The 19,209-nt window shown below is 50.5% G+C and overlaps 2 protein-coding genes across 2 annotated transcripts; both read left to right on the top strand.

The window, feature by feature from the left end:
* Nucleotides 1-45: 45 nt before the first annotated feature.
* Nucleotides 46-12,675, top strand: TRMT2B (tRNA methyltransferase 2 homolog B). The gene is given in 11 exon segments (XM_032124240.1): nucleotides 46-273; nucleotides 1,771-1,942; nucleotides 8,073-8,143; nucleotides 8,585-8,731; nucleotides 8,842-8,936; nucleotides 9,458-9,489; nucleotides 9,492-9,671; nucleotides 9,782-9,887; nucleotides 10,052-10,170; nucleotides 11,109-11,208; nucleotides 11,770-12,675. Coding segments are annotated over 11 exon segments (1,377 nt in total). The 3' UTR covers nucleotides 11,897-12,675.
* Nucleotides 12,676-13,628: 953 nt separating this feature from the next.
* Nucleotides 13,629-17,299, top strand: TMEM35A (transmembrane protein 35A). The gene is made up of 2 exons (XM_032124001.1): nucleotides 13,629-13,967; nucleotides 16,773-17,299. The coding sequence occupies exons 1-2, from the start codon at nucleotides 13,848-13,850 to the stop codon at nucleotides 17,157-17,159; spliced, it is 507 nt and encodes a 168-aa protein (XP_031979892.1). The 5' UTR covers nucleotides 13,629-13,847; the 3' UTR covers nucleotides 17,160-17,299.
* Nucleotides 17,300-19,209: the final 1,910 nt, after the last annotated feature.

Here is a 19,209-nt window from a genome sequence, read left to right on the forward strand (position 1 = left end):
AGCGCGGCCACTGCAGAGAGCACGTCCCAGACGTCACTGCCCGCGATGGGCGTGGCCATGCGACGCGGGGCCCGCCCACGGGGCGTGGCCAAACACGGCGAGCACCGCTCCGGGCACGCAGCTGGCCTAAACTATGTTGCGCCCCCTTGCGGACGGGAGGACCTGCGCTCCTGCTCCTGCTCCGGCCCCACCGGGACGAGACGGGACGGGACGAGGAGCGGGACCGGGACCGGGACCGGGCAGGGAGTGTGCCAGGCTCTGGAGCTGTTGGGGGTAACGGCAGCAGCCAGGTTCACACAAGAGCAGTTCTCCCAAATGGTAGCAGGTGGGTGGGTGAGCCTCCTGGCCAAGGACGTGTGGCAGCACATCCTTTTAGGAATGGAATTTTAGGTGACATCAAAGGGTGACAGGTGAACACTTGGACAAGAGAACTCTTGGCGTCTAGATAAACCACGTCTGACTCGGGAAATCTCCAGCGCTTCAAATATTTCGTGATGGAGAGATTAAGTGAGCATGGGACCACGTGTGCTTGCCTGCTCCTTGCTTTTCCCTGAGCATCTACTGGAATCACGGCCTGGGCTGAGCAGGCCCCTGGGCTGGCTGGGAGAGGCTGTTCTTGCACTCCTGTCCGTATGACCGCATGTACCCAAATGCACCCACGCTGCGAGCCCAGGTGACACGGCAGCCGGACTTCCCTGCTGCTCTCTCGGCAGTCCTGAGCATCCCATCGGGCAGGCTCGGTGCCAGGTGGCACTGAGCTTGCAGTCTCTCCCAGGCCAGCCCAGCGCAGCCACGCAGTTGCTGAGACACTTTGCTACCCGTGTCCCAGCAGTAGAAGTGAAAGCTCAGCCCTCCCCAGCACCGCCCGTAAGATAAAACAGAATTGCCCAATCAAAATTTATAAAGAAATAACATTTATTATGTGACCGAAATATCGGTCTCAAAAACCACGATCGAGAAAAGCAGCCCCGAGCCCGGGGTCGGAGCTGGGTGAACACGCATAGATCTGACCTCTATCACATCAGACCTCCCAAGTTCACAAATGCTGCTTCGGCTGGTCCCTTCTTATACAGTTTTTTTTGGCAGAGTCCGAATTAATTTTATTCTTCTCGCAATTTAGCATATTCATGATGTTTTCTTGTCCCGAAGTTGGGCTGCACAAAGCCTTTCCTGGGTCTGATGAATTGTCCATCCTGGATGATGGATGGGCCATCTCTGGTTCCTGGAACAGTTATTTTTAGTTCCCGGAATGTCCAATTCCTTATCAGCTGAGATGTAGATATCAGAAGATAGTGATCAAGTCATCATAGTATTACTGTCCCGGTGATAAGATCCAACCCCACCTGGGGTGGAATCCTCACCTATTGATTACATCTGTGCTGAAAAAAACCTTCTTGTTCAACTGCTTTAGTGTTGTGAAATTTTCCTCTCAGCCAGGTTGGGGGGGGGGGGGGGAGAGGGATTTAAAACTCTGTCTCTGCATGGTTTTATCACATTTCAGTTTTCTACATAATAGCACGGATTATATACTTTATTTATAACAGCCCGGTCCCTGCTCCGCCAGCACCGCCCGGCTCTCCCCGCGCCCCTTCCGCCCGCCGCCCTCACAGCCCCTGTGACGTCACCGCCGCGCCACCGCCTGCCGTTGGTCGCTTCTGGCCCCGCGCCTGCGCACTGCGCGCCTGCAGCAGCGCTGCTTCCGGGTTGCGGGGGGCCGGCCCCGCCGCTCCCGGTGCTCCCGTCGCTTCCCTGAAACCCCGTCCCAGTTGACCCGGGGCTTCTCTCACTCCTTTTATCTTTGGCTTCGCCTCTTTACTGACTGCTTCCCTCGCGGCAGAGCAGAGCCGCAGCCTCAGAGGCTCCACACTCGCTTCGCAGCTCTGGGGTAACCAGCCCGCGTCTCATGCACACACTTTCATCCCCCTTATCCCCCCAAAAAGAGGTAAGAAAAAATACTCACCTTTCTCGGAGTCTTGGTGCACAAGATTTTACGTGTTTAATTACCGCGGTACCTCAGGGAGCCTTTTCTTTCCTTTCTTGTTGCTTTGTCTCCTCTCTTGCGCTCCGGGTGTTTGACTGCAAAGCCCCCTGACCCCGCCGGGAAGCACAAAGCGAGGCCGCCAAAAGCGGGCGGGGGCACCCCCCCGCTCTGGGTTCCCCGGGAGATCCCAGAGCTGAGCCTTTATCCCCGTACGGGCACCAAATTGTGAAACACGAGGTTCGCTATTTGTAAAATTTGAAGGGAAGTTTAAGAAAAGGGACAATTAGGAGACAACAGCAAAAAGGGCGGCACGGCCGGGTGCTCCGGCAGAGAGGCAAAGGCGCACCTGTACAGCCAAAAGATCGGCTTTAAAAGTACATCGCTTATTTTTATTCATCACCATCATGCATCATTCATTAATTCTTTGGAGTTGCTGAGTATCATCTTATCAGTCTTATCGTTTTCTTTGGCTCCATTCCGTCTGGTTTCGGGTTTTTCTGATAAAATTTTCCAGGAATGTGAAGACCCCCCTCACATCCTTCCCAAACTGAGCACCCAAACTACAGACATTCTACAGCATTACATTACAGAACCCAGGCAAAGCTTTTCTCACATTAAGTAACATGAAAAAAACAACATCACAATCCATTCCTAACAATGATGGAACATGCAAAAAGCCAACATCACAATACCGTTCAGAACAGAGGGATCGGCGGTTATGCGCATGCGCAGGCGGAGTGATCCGCCAGGAGGGACTATTTGTGATGCGGTCCTGTCCGCGGAAGAATCAGCGGTGATGGGTCCCCGGCGCGGAGTGATCCGCCAGAGGGACTATTTGTTATGCGGTCCTGCCCGCGGAGGGATCACCGGTGATGCGTCCCCGGCCGCGCATGCGCACTGATCCGCACACCCGCAGCCATCTGCGCACGCGCAAGGATCCGCGCATGCGCAGCTGCCGAAACGAGCTTCACTGGAGAATTTGAAGGAAAGTTGAAGAAAAGGGACCGTTTAATAAAAGTTTAAGGAAATCAGGAGACAACAGCACAAAGGGCGGTACGGCCGGGTGCTTCGGCAGAGAGCCAAAGGCGCACCTTTACATCCAAAAGATCCTCTTTAAAAGTACATCGCGTATTTTTATTCATCACCATCATGCATCATTCATTAATTCTTTGGAGTTGCTAAGTATCCACTTATCAGCCTTATCTTTTTCCTTGGCTCCATTCCATCTGGTTTCGGGTTTTTTTTTTTTTTCTTCTGATAAAATTTTCCAGGAATGTGAAGAGCCCCCCCATCCTTCCCAAACTGACCACCCAAACTACAGACATTCTACAGCATCATATTACAGAGCCCAGGCAAAGCTTTTCTCACATTAAGGAACATGAAAAAACCAACATCACAATCCATTCCTAACAATGATGGAACATGCGAAAAGCCAACATCACCGTACATTTATAACAAAAGGAAAAGAGCAAAGTCAAAATGATCCAGTTTTGTATGTTTGGTTGGGCCGAGAAGGAAATAAGATCCGACCGTGTCTTCTGGCCCAGACATGGCTCTTGAAGTCTGGGTCTGTCAGGCTTTACAAGGATTTGTAAATTCAAAAGAACTCGTTAACACAGAAGAAAGCAAGTACGCTTCATGCTGGGTGGGAAACAGAGTCTAAGGGGATAAGAATTTTAAAGTTGTCCGAGACCCAAGGAAAGGAGCAAAGGGAAAGCAAGAAAGAGAAGGGCTGGGAGCCCTTGGCAGCATCGCCCCCTCCATTCCCGCCTGCCTCGCCCCAAGCCCAGGCTCCTGCGGCGCCGCTTGCAGCTGCAGCGCCGCTCCCGGAGCCCGAGGTCCCGCCTGTGCCGGCTCTCAGGCACCGCCCGCGGCTCCACCGCTTGTCCCAGCGGCGGCGGCTCCGCCGGTAGCCCCGCTGTTCCCGCCGCCCCCTCCAGCCCCTGCGGCTCCAGCGGTAGCGCAGCCCGCCGCTTTCGGTGTCCCTGTGCCCATCCCTAGCCCGGCTCTTCGCTCCACACCAGCCCAGCCCCCCCTTACGGTGTCCCTGTGCCCGGCCCCAGCCCGGCTCTCCGCTCCACAGCTCCCAGCCCGCCGCTTTCGGTGTCCCTGTGCCCGGCCCTAGCCCGGCTCTCCGCTCCACAGCTCCCAGCCCGCCGCTTTCGGTGTCCCTGTGCCCGTCCCCAGCCCGGCTCTCCGCTCCACAGCTCCCAGCCCGCCGCTTTCGGTGTCCCTGTGCCCATCCCTAGCCCGGCTCTCCGCTCCACACCAGCCCAGCCCGCCGCTTTCGGTGTCCCTGTGCCCATCCCTAGCCCGGCTCTCCGCTCCACACCAGCCCAGCCCGCCGCTTTCGGTGTCCCTGTGCCCGGCCCTAGCCCGGCTCTCCGCTCCACACCAGCCCAGCCCGCCGCTTTCGGTGTCCCTGTGCCCATCCCCAGCCCGGCTCTCCGCTCCACAGCTCCCAGCCCCCCCCTCACGGTGTCCCTGTGCCCATCCCCAGCCCGGCTCTCCGCTCCACACCAGCCCAGCCCGCCGCTTTCGGTGTCCCTGTGCCCGGCCCTAGCCCGGCTCTCCGCTCCACACCAGCCCAGCCCGCCGCTTTCGGTGTCCCTGTGCCCATCCCCAGCCCGGCTCTCCGCTCCACACCAGCCCAGCCCGCCGCTTTCGGTGTCCCTGTGCCCGGCCCCAGCCCGGCTCTCCGCTCCACAGCTCCCAGCCCGCAGCTTTCGGCGTCCCTGTGCCCGGCCCTAGCCCGGCTCTCCGCTCCACAGCTCCCAGCCCGCCACTTTCGGTGTCCCTGTGCCCATCCCTAGCCCGGCTCTCCGCTCCACAGCTCCCAGCCCGCCGCTTTCGGTGTCCCTGTGCCCATCCCCAGCCCGGCTCTCCGCTCCACAGCTCCCAGCCCGCCGCTTTCGGTGTCCCTGTGCCCGGCCCCAGCCCGGCTCTCCGCTCCACAGCTCCCAGCCCGCAGCTTTCGGCGTCCCTGTGCCCGGCCCCAGCCCGGCTCTCCGCTCCACAGCTCCCAGCCCCCCCCTCACGGTGTCCCTGTGCCCATCCCTAGCCCGGCTCTCCGCTCCACACCAGCCCAGCCCCCCCTTACGGTGTCCCTGTGCCCATCCCTAGCCCGGCTCTCCGCTCCACACCAGCCCAGCCCGCCGCTTTCGGTGTCCCTGTGCCCATCCCCAGCCCGGCTCTCCGCTCCACACCAGCCCAGCCCGCCGCTTTCGGTGTCCCTGTGCCCGGCCCCAGCCCGGCTCTCCGCTCCACAGCTCCCAGCCCGCAGCTTTCGGCGTCCCTGTGCCCGGCCCTAGCCCGGCTCTCCGCTCCACAGCTCCCAGCCCGCCACTTTCGGTGTCCCTGTGCCCATCCCTAGCCCGGCTCTCCGCTCCACAGCTCCCAGCCCGCCGCTTTCGGTGTCCCTGTGCCCGGCCCCAGCCCGGCTCTCCGCTCCACACCAGCCCAGCCCGCCGCTTTTGGGGCCCGCCCCGGCTCCGGCCCCGCTCCCGCTGTCCGCGGCCGTTCCAGCAGCCCCTGCCCCCGCTGCGTTCTCTGCCGCGGCTCCATTGAACCCGGCTTCGGCCCCGCGGGCCGCGCTGGGCCCGCCGGCAGCTCGGCCTCCTGGCGCCGTGGCTGCTGCGGACCCGTGCAGAGGCTCCACACCAGCCTCTGGTACCGGCCCCAAGAGCTGGTGCCCTTGGCGGTGCCGGCAGCAGCCTCCGCCTTTGCTCCCCCGCTCCTGGAGGAATCGGCCTCCGAGAGGATTCCCACCTCCTACCCCCCCTCCCTCCCTCGCCTGCACCGTTCCCCTGGCAGCGACCGCTGCTGCTGCTCCTCTGAAACGAGAAGCAAAACACCAAAGGTCGATCTCGAGGAACGAGCCCTTTCCGAAGGAAATAATAGCTGTAGACGGTTCTTCCAGATGTGTACAAGGAAAAAGAATGTCAGGGTATGCTTTAGTTGATGGGGGGACTATGCACACTGGAAGATTTAGCACACAAGAAGGGAAATACATCTACTGATTCAAGGTACGCTTTTGGAGGGGTGCACGCCTTTGGGAAAATCTGGGAAGAAAGGGGATTGCTTCGTTCAGAGGGAAAGGGGCTGATGCATGGGGGACTTGTTTTGGAGGTTTTAGAGGCATTGGAATTGCCTGAAGAGAGAGCTGTGGTACAGATGGGGGGACAGCGGGGGGGATGGCCTCAGAGATGGGAGGAGGGAGTTTGGCAGATCAGGGGGGCTGAGGATGCTGCAGAGAATGGGATAAAAAGGGTTGTGTTAATTTTGACCTCAAAGAGCGAAAAATTGGAGACTCCAAAATTCAGTGAAACAGAGGAGAAAGAAAGAGGGGGTGAAAGCCAAGACGAATGTGGAAAATGAAACTTCCTGACGGAAGGCAGTTACTTCATAAGTCACTCACCAGAAAAATATTAGAAAACGTGCATCAAAAAACTCATTGGGGTACTAAGGCTTTGTGTGATCACTTTCTAAGGAATTATGGGTGCATTGGAATTTATGGGTTGGGTAAACAAATAACTGAAAGATGTATGGTTTGCCAAAAAGTAAATAAGAAGGTGATGAGAAAAACAACTTCAGGAGGTCGTGAGTTGACTCTCTGACCATTGCAAAGTATCCAAGTGGACTTTACTGAACTCCCCCAAGTGCAGAGGTGGAAATTCGCGTTAGTAATAACAGACCATCTTACCCATTGGGTGGAAACTGTTCCCAGTGTCAGAGCCACAGCCAGTGTAGAATGTCAGTCTTAGAACCAGTCTTAGAACAAATTATTCCTAGGTATGGAATGATTACTAAGATAGACACACTTTACATCGAAAGTTTTACAGCAACTAACTCAAGCCTTAAGAATAAAATGAGAACTGCATACCCCATGGCACCCACAGAGTTCAGGACGGGTAGAGAGGATGAAACAAACTTTAAAGAGAGCCTTAACTGAATTAATAATTGAAACTCAAATGTCATGGGTAAAATGCCAACCTCTGGCTTTATTGAGAGTTCAGACACAACCAGGTCAGACCTGAGAGTGTCACCTTACAAAATGATGGTTGGTGTTGAAGATGAAAGTTTGGTAAGAAAGCTTCACAGATGTGTGGGCTCGGCCGAGAGATCTCTGAGTGTGGAGCCTGAGGATGGGACAGAAATGGAAGCAGGTTTTGATGTAGAGTGGAAGATGTTTGCTGAAACATTGATCACTGAATGGGTGAGAGGACAAAGGTCAGAGATGAGCTGGAAGGAGATTTTTGTGGTTAGGACAGAGGTATGTGACTGCAAACAAGGACATGTTTTTCACCGGGGGGGTGGGTCTCAGGAAGAACAGAAGTAAATAGAAAACATGTTTTTGCCAGGAAGAGAGCTATGGCAGGCAGACAAGGAATGTTGATGTGGCAGGAAGAAGAGAGGTCTGAGAGTGTTCCATTGTGAGCTTGAATTGTAGCTTGCTTGCTCTTGTGAGTGGATGGTGGTGACTCTAGGGTCCTATAGGATATGTACAGTACGGTGGTGGCAGTACCTAAGATAGGCTATAGGCAAATGTGAAGGTGTTGTGTATGGTGCTTGTTGGTTGTTATGTCTTGGGATACTCAGCAAAGAAAGGTGTACAATGCTCTCTTGAACAGAAAGCGGCTTCAGTTATGCCTACAAGCTGTGGCTGACAGCTGTGGGGCTGGCTCTGGATACCCACTCCCTGAAATGCTGGGACTTGGCCTATGCAACAAACAGCTTTCAAGAGAGCTGCCTGAAGTCCAGACATCCTTCGTGAACCCTTTTCCTGTAGTTTGGGTTACCCTTTTTGAACGCCCAAAATGAAACTGCTACCTATGAATTAGGGGAGTGAGTGTTAAAGAATATGTCAACACAATTGCAAGGACCCTTGAAGATTTGCAGTTCAAAGGGATAATCCCTCAAACCACTCCTTTAGACTTTAAAATCCATAACATCCATCCGGGGGAGTGGGTGTTAGTAAAAATATGCAAAGAGCAATCTTTAGGTCCACAAGGGAAAGGTCCACAGTTTGTCATGTCAGATGGTTTATGTGCCCTGAACCAGAGCAATTAAATACCTGTCCATCTCTCTCCAGAAAGAAATATTGTCTGTGTGAAAGCTAACCATGTGGAGAACATACTCTCAAAACATAAACAAGTAGCCCAGGTAAATAAATGTCATGTCTGTCCCTTGACTGTGGAATAGAGAGACTCCAATCAGTCTTAATTGGGAGAACACTGTAATTTTAATTATGCTGTGTTTTCAAGTCCATTTTTATGTTCTGAAAAGTTTCATGCCTGATTCTAGTTGGTGGATAAATACTTTTATAAAAACTCACATGTTAATATTGCAGCCCCTAAACTGTCCTGAGTAAAGTAGTTAATCAAGTGACAATTAATTCCCGCTGGTCTATTAAAATACATAAGAACTGCAAATTGAAATTATTGAAATGTGTTCTCTTTCAAGAGCCTGGAAGGAGCTTTCACTCAGTGTATTGAAATCAAACAGAAAAAGCAGATCACAGTGGTGGAAGGGCTGCCTGTCTGGGGGCCAAGAGCAGGGCAGTTGTCTTCATGGTACTAAAGGTGCCATTTCCCCTCAGCTCAGTGCTATGAGGAGTTCATCTGTCGCTCCCCCCTGGACTCCTGCATCCTCTTCCATGAAGGAGGACACTGGCGGGAGCTCGTGGTTCGCACCACCAGCTGTGGCCACACCATGGCCATCATCACCTTCCACCCCCAGGAGCTGGGCCAGGTGAGCACGTGGGGGACAGGGCAAGAGGCACAGCAGACATCTGGCCTGCTGGGTGTATTGCTGGGGAGAGGGGTCTAATCAGGTTACTTTTCCTTCCTCACTCTTGACAGGAGGCACTGGCTACTCAGAAAGCATTGCTGAAGGAGTTCTTCATGTGTGGGCCTGGAGCAGTCTGTGCCTTGACTTCACTTTATTTCCAAGAGAGGTAACTGCCTCGACAGGGGGAATGAGTGGAAACAAAGCCACCTCCTTCTTCTACCCCCTCCCTGACCAAATTCAAATTCCACCAGTTCAGGGAGTGCTGGAAGAGAATGCCAGATGTTTGGATCCCTCCTGAAGATGTGGCTTTAGATGGCCCCATCTTTTATTTTTCTAGACTTGAAATATTTGAAGACACTGTGGCTCTACCTCATGGGAATTACGAGTCTGGGAAACTAAAGAAAAAACTTCCAGTGACTATCCCAAGACAGTAAATCACGTGAATGGCAAAATAGGGGGAATAGGCCTGAGGAATGCTGCCTTCTGCTAAGTCACTTTGATCCTTTTAATGACATTTAGGCTGTGCAAGTCACAGATCTTTTAAAAAGAATCAAAATTCTTTAATCTTGTTGAAAGGCTCACATGAAGTAAAAGTTGCTGAGGGGAAGAACCATCCTTTGCACCTGGGAATGGAAACCAGCTCCTCTCTGCTGCCTTCTAACAGCTTTTTTTTGTGTGATTTGCCAGCACCATGACACGCTGCTCCCACGAGCAGTCCCCTTCCAGCTCCTCCATGGAGCACCGCACATCTTTGAAGAACTGCTTGGCCTGAAGTTCCGCATCTCTCCAGATGCCTTTTTCCAGGTCAACACGGCTGGAGCAGAAGTTCTGTACCAGGCAGTCGGGGAGCTCTGCCAGGCTACTGGGGACACCGTCCTCCTTGACATCTGCTGGGGAACAGGTGGGTTCCTGGGCTCCCACAGCTTTGCATTCCAGAGCTGATCCTCACTAGGTAAAGGCCTGTTTCTTCAGCATGAGTGTATGGAGTATTTTTGTTTCCCGTGTTTCCAGGTACAATTGCTCTCTCTCTGGCTCACTGAGTGTCCAAGGTTATTGGTGTTGAGGTGGTGGAGAAGGCAATAGAGGATGCTGAGTGGAATGCAGCATTCAATGGTGAGTTCAAACTGCTGTGGCAAAAAGTTTCAAACTAAATGCTGAAAAATCGGAGTAGAAGTGAGCAGAGGGACTCTAAGCAGTTACCTCCACACAGCAAAGGGTGGTTCATGTTATACCTAACTCTTGATGAGACTCAGTTCGTGTGGTTGCATTTTTGTTTCACAGGATCTCAAACTGCGAGTTTCACAGTGGAAAGGCAGAGGCTGTGTTGCCACAACTCCTGGGATTGTGGGAGGATGCCCAAACGCTTGTTGCTGTGGTGAACCCCTCTCGGTCTGGCCTACGTGAGAGAAAAAGCTATTTATTTTCATCTTGTAAACAGAGAGTTTTGAATAAGTTCTGTGAGACCTGTTATGCTGGCTCCAAACCCTTTCCTTGCTTAGTCTCTAGTTTCTTGTTGCTGACAGCAGCTAAAATCCCATAGAGCCTGCTGTTTTCAGTGCCTTCATCATGCTTTCTCTTTTTTTTTCCTAATTTTCTTTCCATCTTTCACAGGCTTACACAATTATTTAGGAGAGAAGGGACCTCTGGAGGTCTGTGGTGCAATCTCCCAACTATAGCAAGGCCAACTTCAGAGTTTTATAAAGTTGCAAAGGGCTATAAAGCCTAGCTGAGGTTTGAATGTGTCCAAGGGTGTCTCCCCTCTCCTCAAAATGTTTTCCCTAAAATATTTAATCAGAATTTTTCCTTGCTGCCATACATCTATTGCTTCTCATCCCCTTCTCATGCCCCTCTGAGAAGATTCTCTGTTGTCAGTAATCCCCCATGAGGTCCCTGAAGACAGCAAATGGATCCTTGCTTACCTTCTCTTCCCCAGGCTGAATAACCCAGCCCTCGAACTGTCTCAGTGGTGTCCCCTGGACTCCCTCCAGTGTATACTGGGAAGTCACACACTAGTGCTGGTGCCCAGATGCACTCTCACAAGTGTGTGTGGAAGGTTTTATGTGCCTTTGCTTAAAATTTTTTCTCTCATCCTCCATCCCCATGGGAAGCAGAGGGACTTCTCCCATTGCTCTTCCCTACCGGCCAAATTGGCTAAGCTGTCAGCAGTGTGGGTCGCACTCTTGGCCTCCTGAGAGACTGCATCTGAGACAGGACATGGCAAAATAGGCATCTGTATCTTTGACAGTTCAGTGCAGTTCTGTGATGCTGTGCAGCCATTCCTTCTGGAGAGCTCAGGTGCTGGTGGGTCCCTGGGAAAGCAGGGTGTCTGTTTTTGCAGATGACAGGGTTGTACGAGCCATCCAGAACTGCAGGTCCACCTGCAGGCTGCTCTACATCTCCTGCAAGCCAGAGGGCGAAGCCATGAGGAACTTCCTCGAGTGAGCACTCTCCTCCTTTTTACTGACCTTAGTGACAGACCCTGTTAAGTCCAGACAAGGCATCAGTGAGGAATAGCAAATAATGCAAACGTAGCACAATGACACTGTGCATCCTTCTCCAAAAATAAGCCCATCTGGATGTGGGATACAGAGTCCATTGGGTTCACTGCAGGAAGGTTGGCCCCTAGCCAAGAAAGCGAAGCCAAGGGGATTTGTCACCTGCTTAGGGGTTAATCATGTAGCTTTATCTGGTCAGCCTTTATCTGGGGTAGACCCAGGTGATAAATCTGTCTGCAGGTAGCCATGAAGGCAGTGCAAAACTGAAAATTGAGTGTCTTTCAGCTGGGATGGCTTGTGAGAAAGGGAGCTTTAAACTTGCCACTGACTGTTCAGAGCTGGTTTGGGATTCAATATTGATGGTTCCACACCTCAGCCAGTGTCAGCTGCAGACTCTGTTAGTCAAACACAGGATACCTCCTTTGCAGATCCCCCTTGGATTGTGGTACCAGTGGTGGGAAGGCTTCTGCTTCTGGTCTGAAGGATGCTCTTTGCTTTCCACAGGCTGTGCTGCCCACCTGACCCACGGAAGAAGCTGGCAGGGGAACCATTTGCCCTCGTGTTGGCTGTTCCTTTTGACATGTTTCCTCACACTGTGCATTGTGAGCTGGTGCTGCTGTTCACCCGCTGACAAGGAGGCGGGTATGAGCTCTGGGAGCCTGGGAAGCAACCTCCCGCTGTCCTGAAGAGCCAGTGTAGTTAGGATTTTAACTTATTTCCTGGAAAGTTGTATAAAAATAAAAAAATTTGGTTTTTCTCTTACTTTGGGTTGCCTAGCAACACTGTTCTGTAAAGAACTACTTGGGTTTCTGGGGTGAAAAGGTTCTCTGTAGCATTTCATCACCCTTCCTTCCCCTGCAAACCTTGGGCTGCTGGTTAAAGCAGCCTGGAAAATACTCTCCCTGTGTTGAGGAATATGCCCAGGGCCAGTAGCTCGGTGTTCCAGCTGCAAATTGTGCCCTGGATAGTGGGAAATCGCTGGAGCCCCAGGCAAGGAGCCGTGAATGGGCGCTGACCTTGTGCCTAACAAAGGACACGGGACTTCAGCGCTGGCTGGGGGTGGGTGCCTTCTGCACAAACCAATGAACAATGAGAAGACACCAGACTCTAATTCTCCACTGGTCAGAACTGTTGTGCAAGGGGTGGGAGATTTAGGATGGAAGAGTAAGAAAGCCCAGGGATTCCTTTGTTGGGATCCCTGCCCGGAGGAGGCACCAGCTTCGGCAATGAGATTTTTCTATAAAATTAAATGAAGAGAACAGTGTCTCTCTTTCCACACCTGTCTCCCCCTTCTCCACTAATGATTGCTGATGCCTAAATATGAAGTGCCCTGTGAAAATGTCAGCTGCAATATTTTTCCTCTTCAGGATGTTCTGCAACAGCTAATTAAAGTTTTTCTTCTGTTTTGTATGTGTCCTGTCCTTCTCACAGTGTTGTTATATTCCTCCAGCTCTTCCAGAGATGGAGCTGCTGTAACGGGGAGCCTGAGTGAGCAGAGTTCCCTTGTGTTGTGTGAGTCTCAGAATGTTTCGAATCAAGGCTGATAAGCTCCCAAGGAAACTGGGAGAGTTGCCTGTATTTTTCAGACTTTCAATTCCAGTCCCGAGATTTGAAAAATAACAACAACCAGTTTCTTAAGCCATGGGGCCTCAAAATACATGTGTTTAGGACTTGAGAATTACTACACCATAAAGGGAGTGATGATGAGATTCCTGACAGGCATAGGAAGTGTTACCCTTGCACTATCCCATGGGTGTAGGTTTTCACACACTGTTGCAGCCTCTTGTTTTCATTTTATACCGAAGGATGCAGTATTCCAGCTGTTCTTTTTTGTGTAATTATACCTTGGTTTCTCACCGTGAGATCTGAGTAGATTTTGTCTAGGTTTTGGTCAAAAGGAAATTTGTCACATTAATTGCATGGCAGACAATGACTTTAAATCAGAAACTAATAGAGGATCATAAAACCTTTCCACTAGCCTCTGGAGAGCTGAACATACAGGATATGTTTTATCTGCAGTGGGGGTGGGTGATACAAGTGGCTTCACCTTCCTTTTTGAGCATCAGGTTCCAGGAGAGCCACAGGGACAAAACATTTCTTTTTCTTTCCCGGCACAAATAAATGAAGCAATATGTTGTTTGCTGTGTACGAGCATCTGAATATCTGAAACTGAAGGCTCTCTGTACAAGAGACCGTTGCCCATTTCTCCTCCACAGCACGTTACTCCTGTGCCCTCTGCTAACATGTCCTTGTTTTCCCACTAATGAGCAACTGTGCTCTGCCTTTGGCTGCCATCCCACATCCCTAGAATTGACTCCGTTTCGGCTTCCTGTGGGCGATTTACGGAACACGCAAGGAAACGATGAGCTCCTCTTGCGCTCCGGTGCTGGAGCTGCCTGGCTCTGGCTGCAGGGCTTTAGGACCCAGGGGTTGCTGAGTGGAGGAGGCTGAATCCCCTCCTGCTGTCATCCTCCTGCCTCTGCAGCTTTATTCCTACAGCCTTCAATGGTGACGGACTCCCTCCCGCCCGGGCTGGCAGCCAGAGCCACAAGGCCTCGCTAGGACCGGATCCCTGCGGCTCTATGGCATCTCCCAGGACCATCACCATCGTCGCCCTCTCGGTGGCCCTGGGGCTCTTCTTCGTCTTTATGGGGACCATCAAACTGACCCCCCGGCTCAGCAGGGATGCCTACAATGAGATGGTGAGTCGGGCAGCACGGAAGGAGGTGCTTTAGGGCTCTCCTGCCTTCCGGCAGGAGCGGTGGGGGACACAGGGGGTGACTGCCCTGGAGTCCCGAGAGAGGGGCAGGAGAGGGAAGAAGCCTATCTGACTCTTTACTTGATAGACATGGAGAGAAGCCAATAATACGCAGTGCCCAGGATATCCCGGCAGCTGAGCCTATCCATGGAGAAACCTCTTGGTGAATGAGGATGGGAGGCACGGAGGATGGGGTAGCACAGCACACACAGCCTGCAAGAGATGGGAACACAAGGATCTCTAAAACCAAGGCCTGCAGAAGTACCAGACATGCAGCAGGCAGGAACAAGCTGATCCCCAAGGGGAAACCTATCCACTGGATGGGGGGTAGGAAAACAGATGCCTACCTTGGCAGATGTTCATCCTCAAAATTCTATGCTTTAAAGCAAGGATAATGATACTGACTGTCCCCACCTCACCAGACTTGTGCAGGGATTAATTAATGATTGTGAAATGCTTTGAGATTCTTAGCTGGCAGAGGAAGGTATTATTAATAGTCTTCTTATTATTCTCTTTGGCCTGGGAAATGAGCCTCTCCCGCTCCTGCCTAAAAGGAAAGAGGTGAGGAGAGGACGGAGAAGTCACTGTGTGCATTTCTCACCTGGTGAACTGGTTTATGCTCCTCTCTGCTCAGGGCCAGCCCTGCTGCAGGGCTTTGCCAGCTGCGAGCTGCAGGCAGATGGGGGACTGGCTGCCACATTTTGCTTCCTCATCTGTTTTTATTTATTCTCTTACCCCCCCCCCCCACCTACCGCCTCCCCAGTTATTTATTGTGGTGGTTGAAAAGATTGGTATAATTTTTGTGCCCCTAAAAAAATAGTGCTGGAAGTTTCCAGCACATTCTGTTCTCTCCCTTTGCTCCACCTGCCCAGCTGCTTTTCCTTAGCTCTCAAATAACAACTGAATTGCAGTGCCTAGTCTGCAGCCCAGCACAGGGATCTCACAGAGGAAAATCCCCAAGAAGTAACTCAGGGGCAGAAGACACATGAGGTAAAACCCCTAGAAAACAAAGCTCTTCAGCTTCTGCTACAGAAAAAACCAAAAAAAGCACAGAGACTTTAGGAGCATTGCAAAATGCTTGCTCTGTAAAATATTTCACTTCTGTGTCCCTTTCTGCTTTACCAAGCGTCAGGTCTACAGGTAGGAAGGATCTCTGGTTTTATCAGAAGAAAGCAGGTATTGCACAGCACCATTATTCTTCATAGTCCATATTGTTACATATTCATGGCTCGCTGGGCTCTCCTGCCTTTCTGTGCTACATACTGTCGTGGTCTGTCAGGTCACGCAGACAATTAGGAAAAACCTGACCTTGCTAATCTGTAAGGGTGGCTTTTTGTCCCCAGCAAACAGAGAACCTCTGTTATCTACTGAAAACACCAAACTTGTAGTTTTTCATTCAGCAAAAACCACCTAAGATTGTCTATTAAAATACCTAAAATACCAGAGTACTCTAGGATATACTTATAGTACATTTCTTTAAAATGTTGTATTTTTCACAACTGTTTAAAAATACTCTGCTCTGAGCTTTTAGTCACCGATGGTTTAAAATACATCCTTACAATACAAACACTTGGAGTAAATGTGTTGTGAGATCTTCAATTACTTTGTAGCAAAAATGACAGTGCTGGATATTTTTTAACCACGTGTGAAGCATCAGATCCTCTCAGAAGGAAGCATCAAAATCTACAGAGACGTGGGAAAGTTCTGTATGTCTGTAATGTAGGTTTCCAAAACCGTATGGAAGTAAATCCACAGTCTGATCAGTGCCTGTGAGAGCTGAACAATCCTGCACCTGAGACTTGGCTTCCATTTCCCCCATACTGATTAGAAAACAGAGAACACCATGGCATGAATGTCTTCAGGGATATTATACTCAAGTGTAAGTGGAAATAATTTCAGTGTGTCACATAACTAGGAGCCTTATTAAAATATACATATATAAAAGGAAATACTTGAATGCAAAAGGAAAAAAGAAAAAAAAAAAACCAAACAAAACAGTAAGGCCACCAGCACCTAATGTTCAAATGCAAGAACCTGGATGTGTGTAAGGACAAAGGTTGTTTCTTTCCCCCCAAAAATGAGGCAGCTGTGTAAGCAGGCTGAGTCTTGCAACTGACACTGCTTCCAAATCCAGCATAAACGAGGGAGCAAATAATGTCAGATGTCAGCTTGCTGTCACCTGAGGAAAGAAAGGATTATAAAGGTATGTAAGCACAGGATAGGACTGGTGAATCTCAGCTTTGATGTACAGTCCCACCCTAAGACTGCACTGCCCATAAACACTACAGTAAGTTGCTTTGGGATATTGCAAGTTGCTTTGGGGCAGAAAGAGACTTGCATTTACTTGCTGTGCTTTGGCTTTGCAATTTGGTGTATTATTTTAAAGGACAAGCTACTCTTAGAGAGAGGTTTGTTTGTTTGTTTTAACAACATGGTTCTGCACTGCTAATTCTAGCAACCAGAACCTCAGATTTCAGGGTAAGGTACATCTGGCCTGGTTGTAGTTCCAAAGATAGATGCGAGGTTGCAGAACTCTTTTCCAGCGAGGAGACAACAGCTTATAAAGGGGGAATTGCAGATTGATGCTTTAATATCCCCCCGAACAGAAGCTTTACAGATTGGGTATTGTGCCAGAGGGGTCTGTGATGATTGAAATGATTTTTAGGTCATGTTGCACATCAATCTGTTTCAATGGAAGTCACCTTTGCCTTCACTTTCTCACATGATGTCCTTGGCTGCTTGATTCCAGAAACGAGCATACAAAAGCTACGTGCGGGCCCTGCCCATGCTCAAGAAGATGGGAGTCAGCTCCATCCTCCTCCGCAAGAGCATCGGCGCCCTGGAAGTGGCATGCGGCATTGTCATGACACTGGTGCCTGGTCGCCCCAAAGACGTGGCCAACTTCCTCCTCCTCCTCCTCGTGCTGGCTGTGCTCTTTTTCCACCAGCTCGTGGGGGACCCCCTCAAGCGTTATGCCCACGCCCTGGTCTTTGGGATCCTGCTCACCTGCCGCCTGCTGATTGCCCGCCAGCCCGAGGAGCTGCCACCCGAGAAGAGGATGCTGTCGGTGAACGGGGATGAGCAGCCACTCATCCATGAAGCAGCTCCCGAGAAAGGCAAAATGAAGGTATCCTAGTTGAGTGCATGTGAGGAAACACGGACCCTCGAGGCAGCTCTCTCCAAAATCACCCAGAAAATTTGGTTTTTATTTACCTACTTGCATTTTTTTTTTTTGTCTGTCTCAATAAAGTTGCACTTGGGGTCTGAGAGATACAAGGTATGTCTACACTGTAGTCTTGCTTTTGCTGCTGCCCTGTAATGTAGAAAAACACAAGCTAGCTTCCACAGGGACAGCTTGGAGGCAGTCAGCAACCTGGCTGGAGCAGTGCTGGCCTCAGCAGGAGCTGCAAAACCAGCCCGAGACCCTGGGCAGAGACCTGGGTGGGCAGTCAGGCCATGCTGGCACTGCTGCAGCGGGGACATCGGCCCCTGAGCACCAGCCCTGAGCCCCACGGTAGCAGAGCCAGCCTTGGTGCACTGCTGCTGCCTGGAACAGTGGCTGGGCAGGACACGAGCAGTGTCACTGTGCTGGCCTGTGCAGCCCCACACACACATCTGCATTTCCCATTCCATGGGCAAGGGGTAAAAGGGACCCTGTTACCAAAAAAAGTGCTGTTTCTTGTGTTGGAGAGAGGGATTCCTTGGGCTTTGCTGCCTCCCGTGCCCAGTCCTTTCTATGGAATGGTTATCCAGAGAAAACATGGGATGCTCTGTTTACATCTTCCTTGATTTCCATGCTGAGGCTCCAAAACTGGGACAATGGCCTGAAAATAGTAGTTTTTTGCCTGCTTCACATGAGGCAGTGGCATCTCTTTACCCTTCTTGGCAGAGAGTAAGGGTCCCTGGAGAGGGGATGGGGAGCGGAACTGCCCAAAGATCTCCAAAATATCTCTCCGATGTTGGCAAGTAGCATCGTGCTCCCCAGTTCCTTGCAGGTTCCTTTTTTTTCCCCCCACAGCTACTGGGACTTTATAGAATTGTTGTTTATTTCTGGTAGATGAGGGTACAGTTGCAGGTACCTCACTGCTCATCCCACATACAGCCTCAGTGAGCTGGGATAAGTCCTGTTACCAGAGCCTGAATCCCTGTGTTGTATCTGAAACCTTAGAGTGTCATAAGGAGCATGTGTTACCTTTGAATTATTTGTCTGGTTTTCTTAATGTTTGTCTGTTTTCAGTTTTTCTTCTTCTTTTTTTTTTTTTTTTTAATTATTCACAAAAATAAAATTTTTGAAATTTGGAGAAAAATGTCTCTACAGAAACAAATTTCTTATTTGAGAGACGTGTCTGAAAACACTTTCCTTTGGTCAAACACTCCACCTAAAATGGGCAGAATCATGTCAGGCAATTTGAGAGACAAGGTGATGCAGAGTGGAAGTCAGATAAACTCTACTTGGTTATATATTAATAACCACAGATATTTAAAAGAGACATTTGGGTATTTTACTGAAAGAGTCTCAAATAAATTTCTGCTACAGTTCAACGCAGCAGTGAGAAAAGTTAACTCCAGTAAACTGTCAGCATTTTATCTACAGAAATTGATGATGGATGTTCATAAGCAGTTTTCTCCTGATGTTTGCTGCTAAAACAGATGCAGCCCTATATAAATATATATAAAAATATAAATAAATATGCTGAAAAAGCCTCCTCGCAGAGCTCCAGATGGACTAAATGTCTCTTATCCGATGTGCACCCTGAGCAAAGGAACCAACAGGCCACCTCTGTTAGACAATCTTATCTTCAAAGACTAGCTCCAGGTCATCCAAAATATATATACAGAATTTCCTTTACTTTCCAAAAGACACTTTAACTACCATGCCCCAGCTGGGGTTATTAATTGTGTTTTAATTCAAAACCAAATAAAATCACCACCAACTCAAACCCACACCATGTGTATTTCCTACAAACCCACACCACAACTGGACTGCTGCAGCCCTTTCACCTGTGCATCCAGCCCAGGAAACCTTTGGGAACGATTGTTGTGTTTATCTTTTGTAACATTCCTCACTGAGGCTTGTGGAGATGATAATAATAAAGCATCTCACGGAGCAAAGCCTATGTCTGTAAAAGCTTCACACTGTTCAGTGAATACTACAAAATCCCCTTTTTTCACATTTGCAGGGATAT

Source organism: Corvus moneduloides, chromosome 14 (genome assembly GCF_009650955.1).
Source record: "Corvus moneduloides isolate bCorMon1 chromosome 14, bCorMon1.pri, whole genome shotgun sequence".
Classification (NCBI taxonomy): Eukaryota; Metazoa; Chordata; class Aves; order Passeriformes; family Corvidae; genus Corvus; species Corvus moneduloides.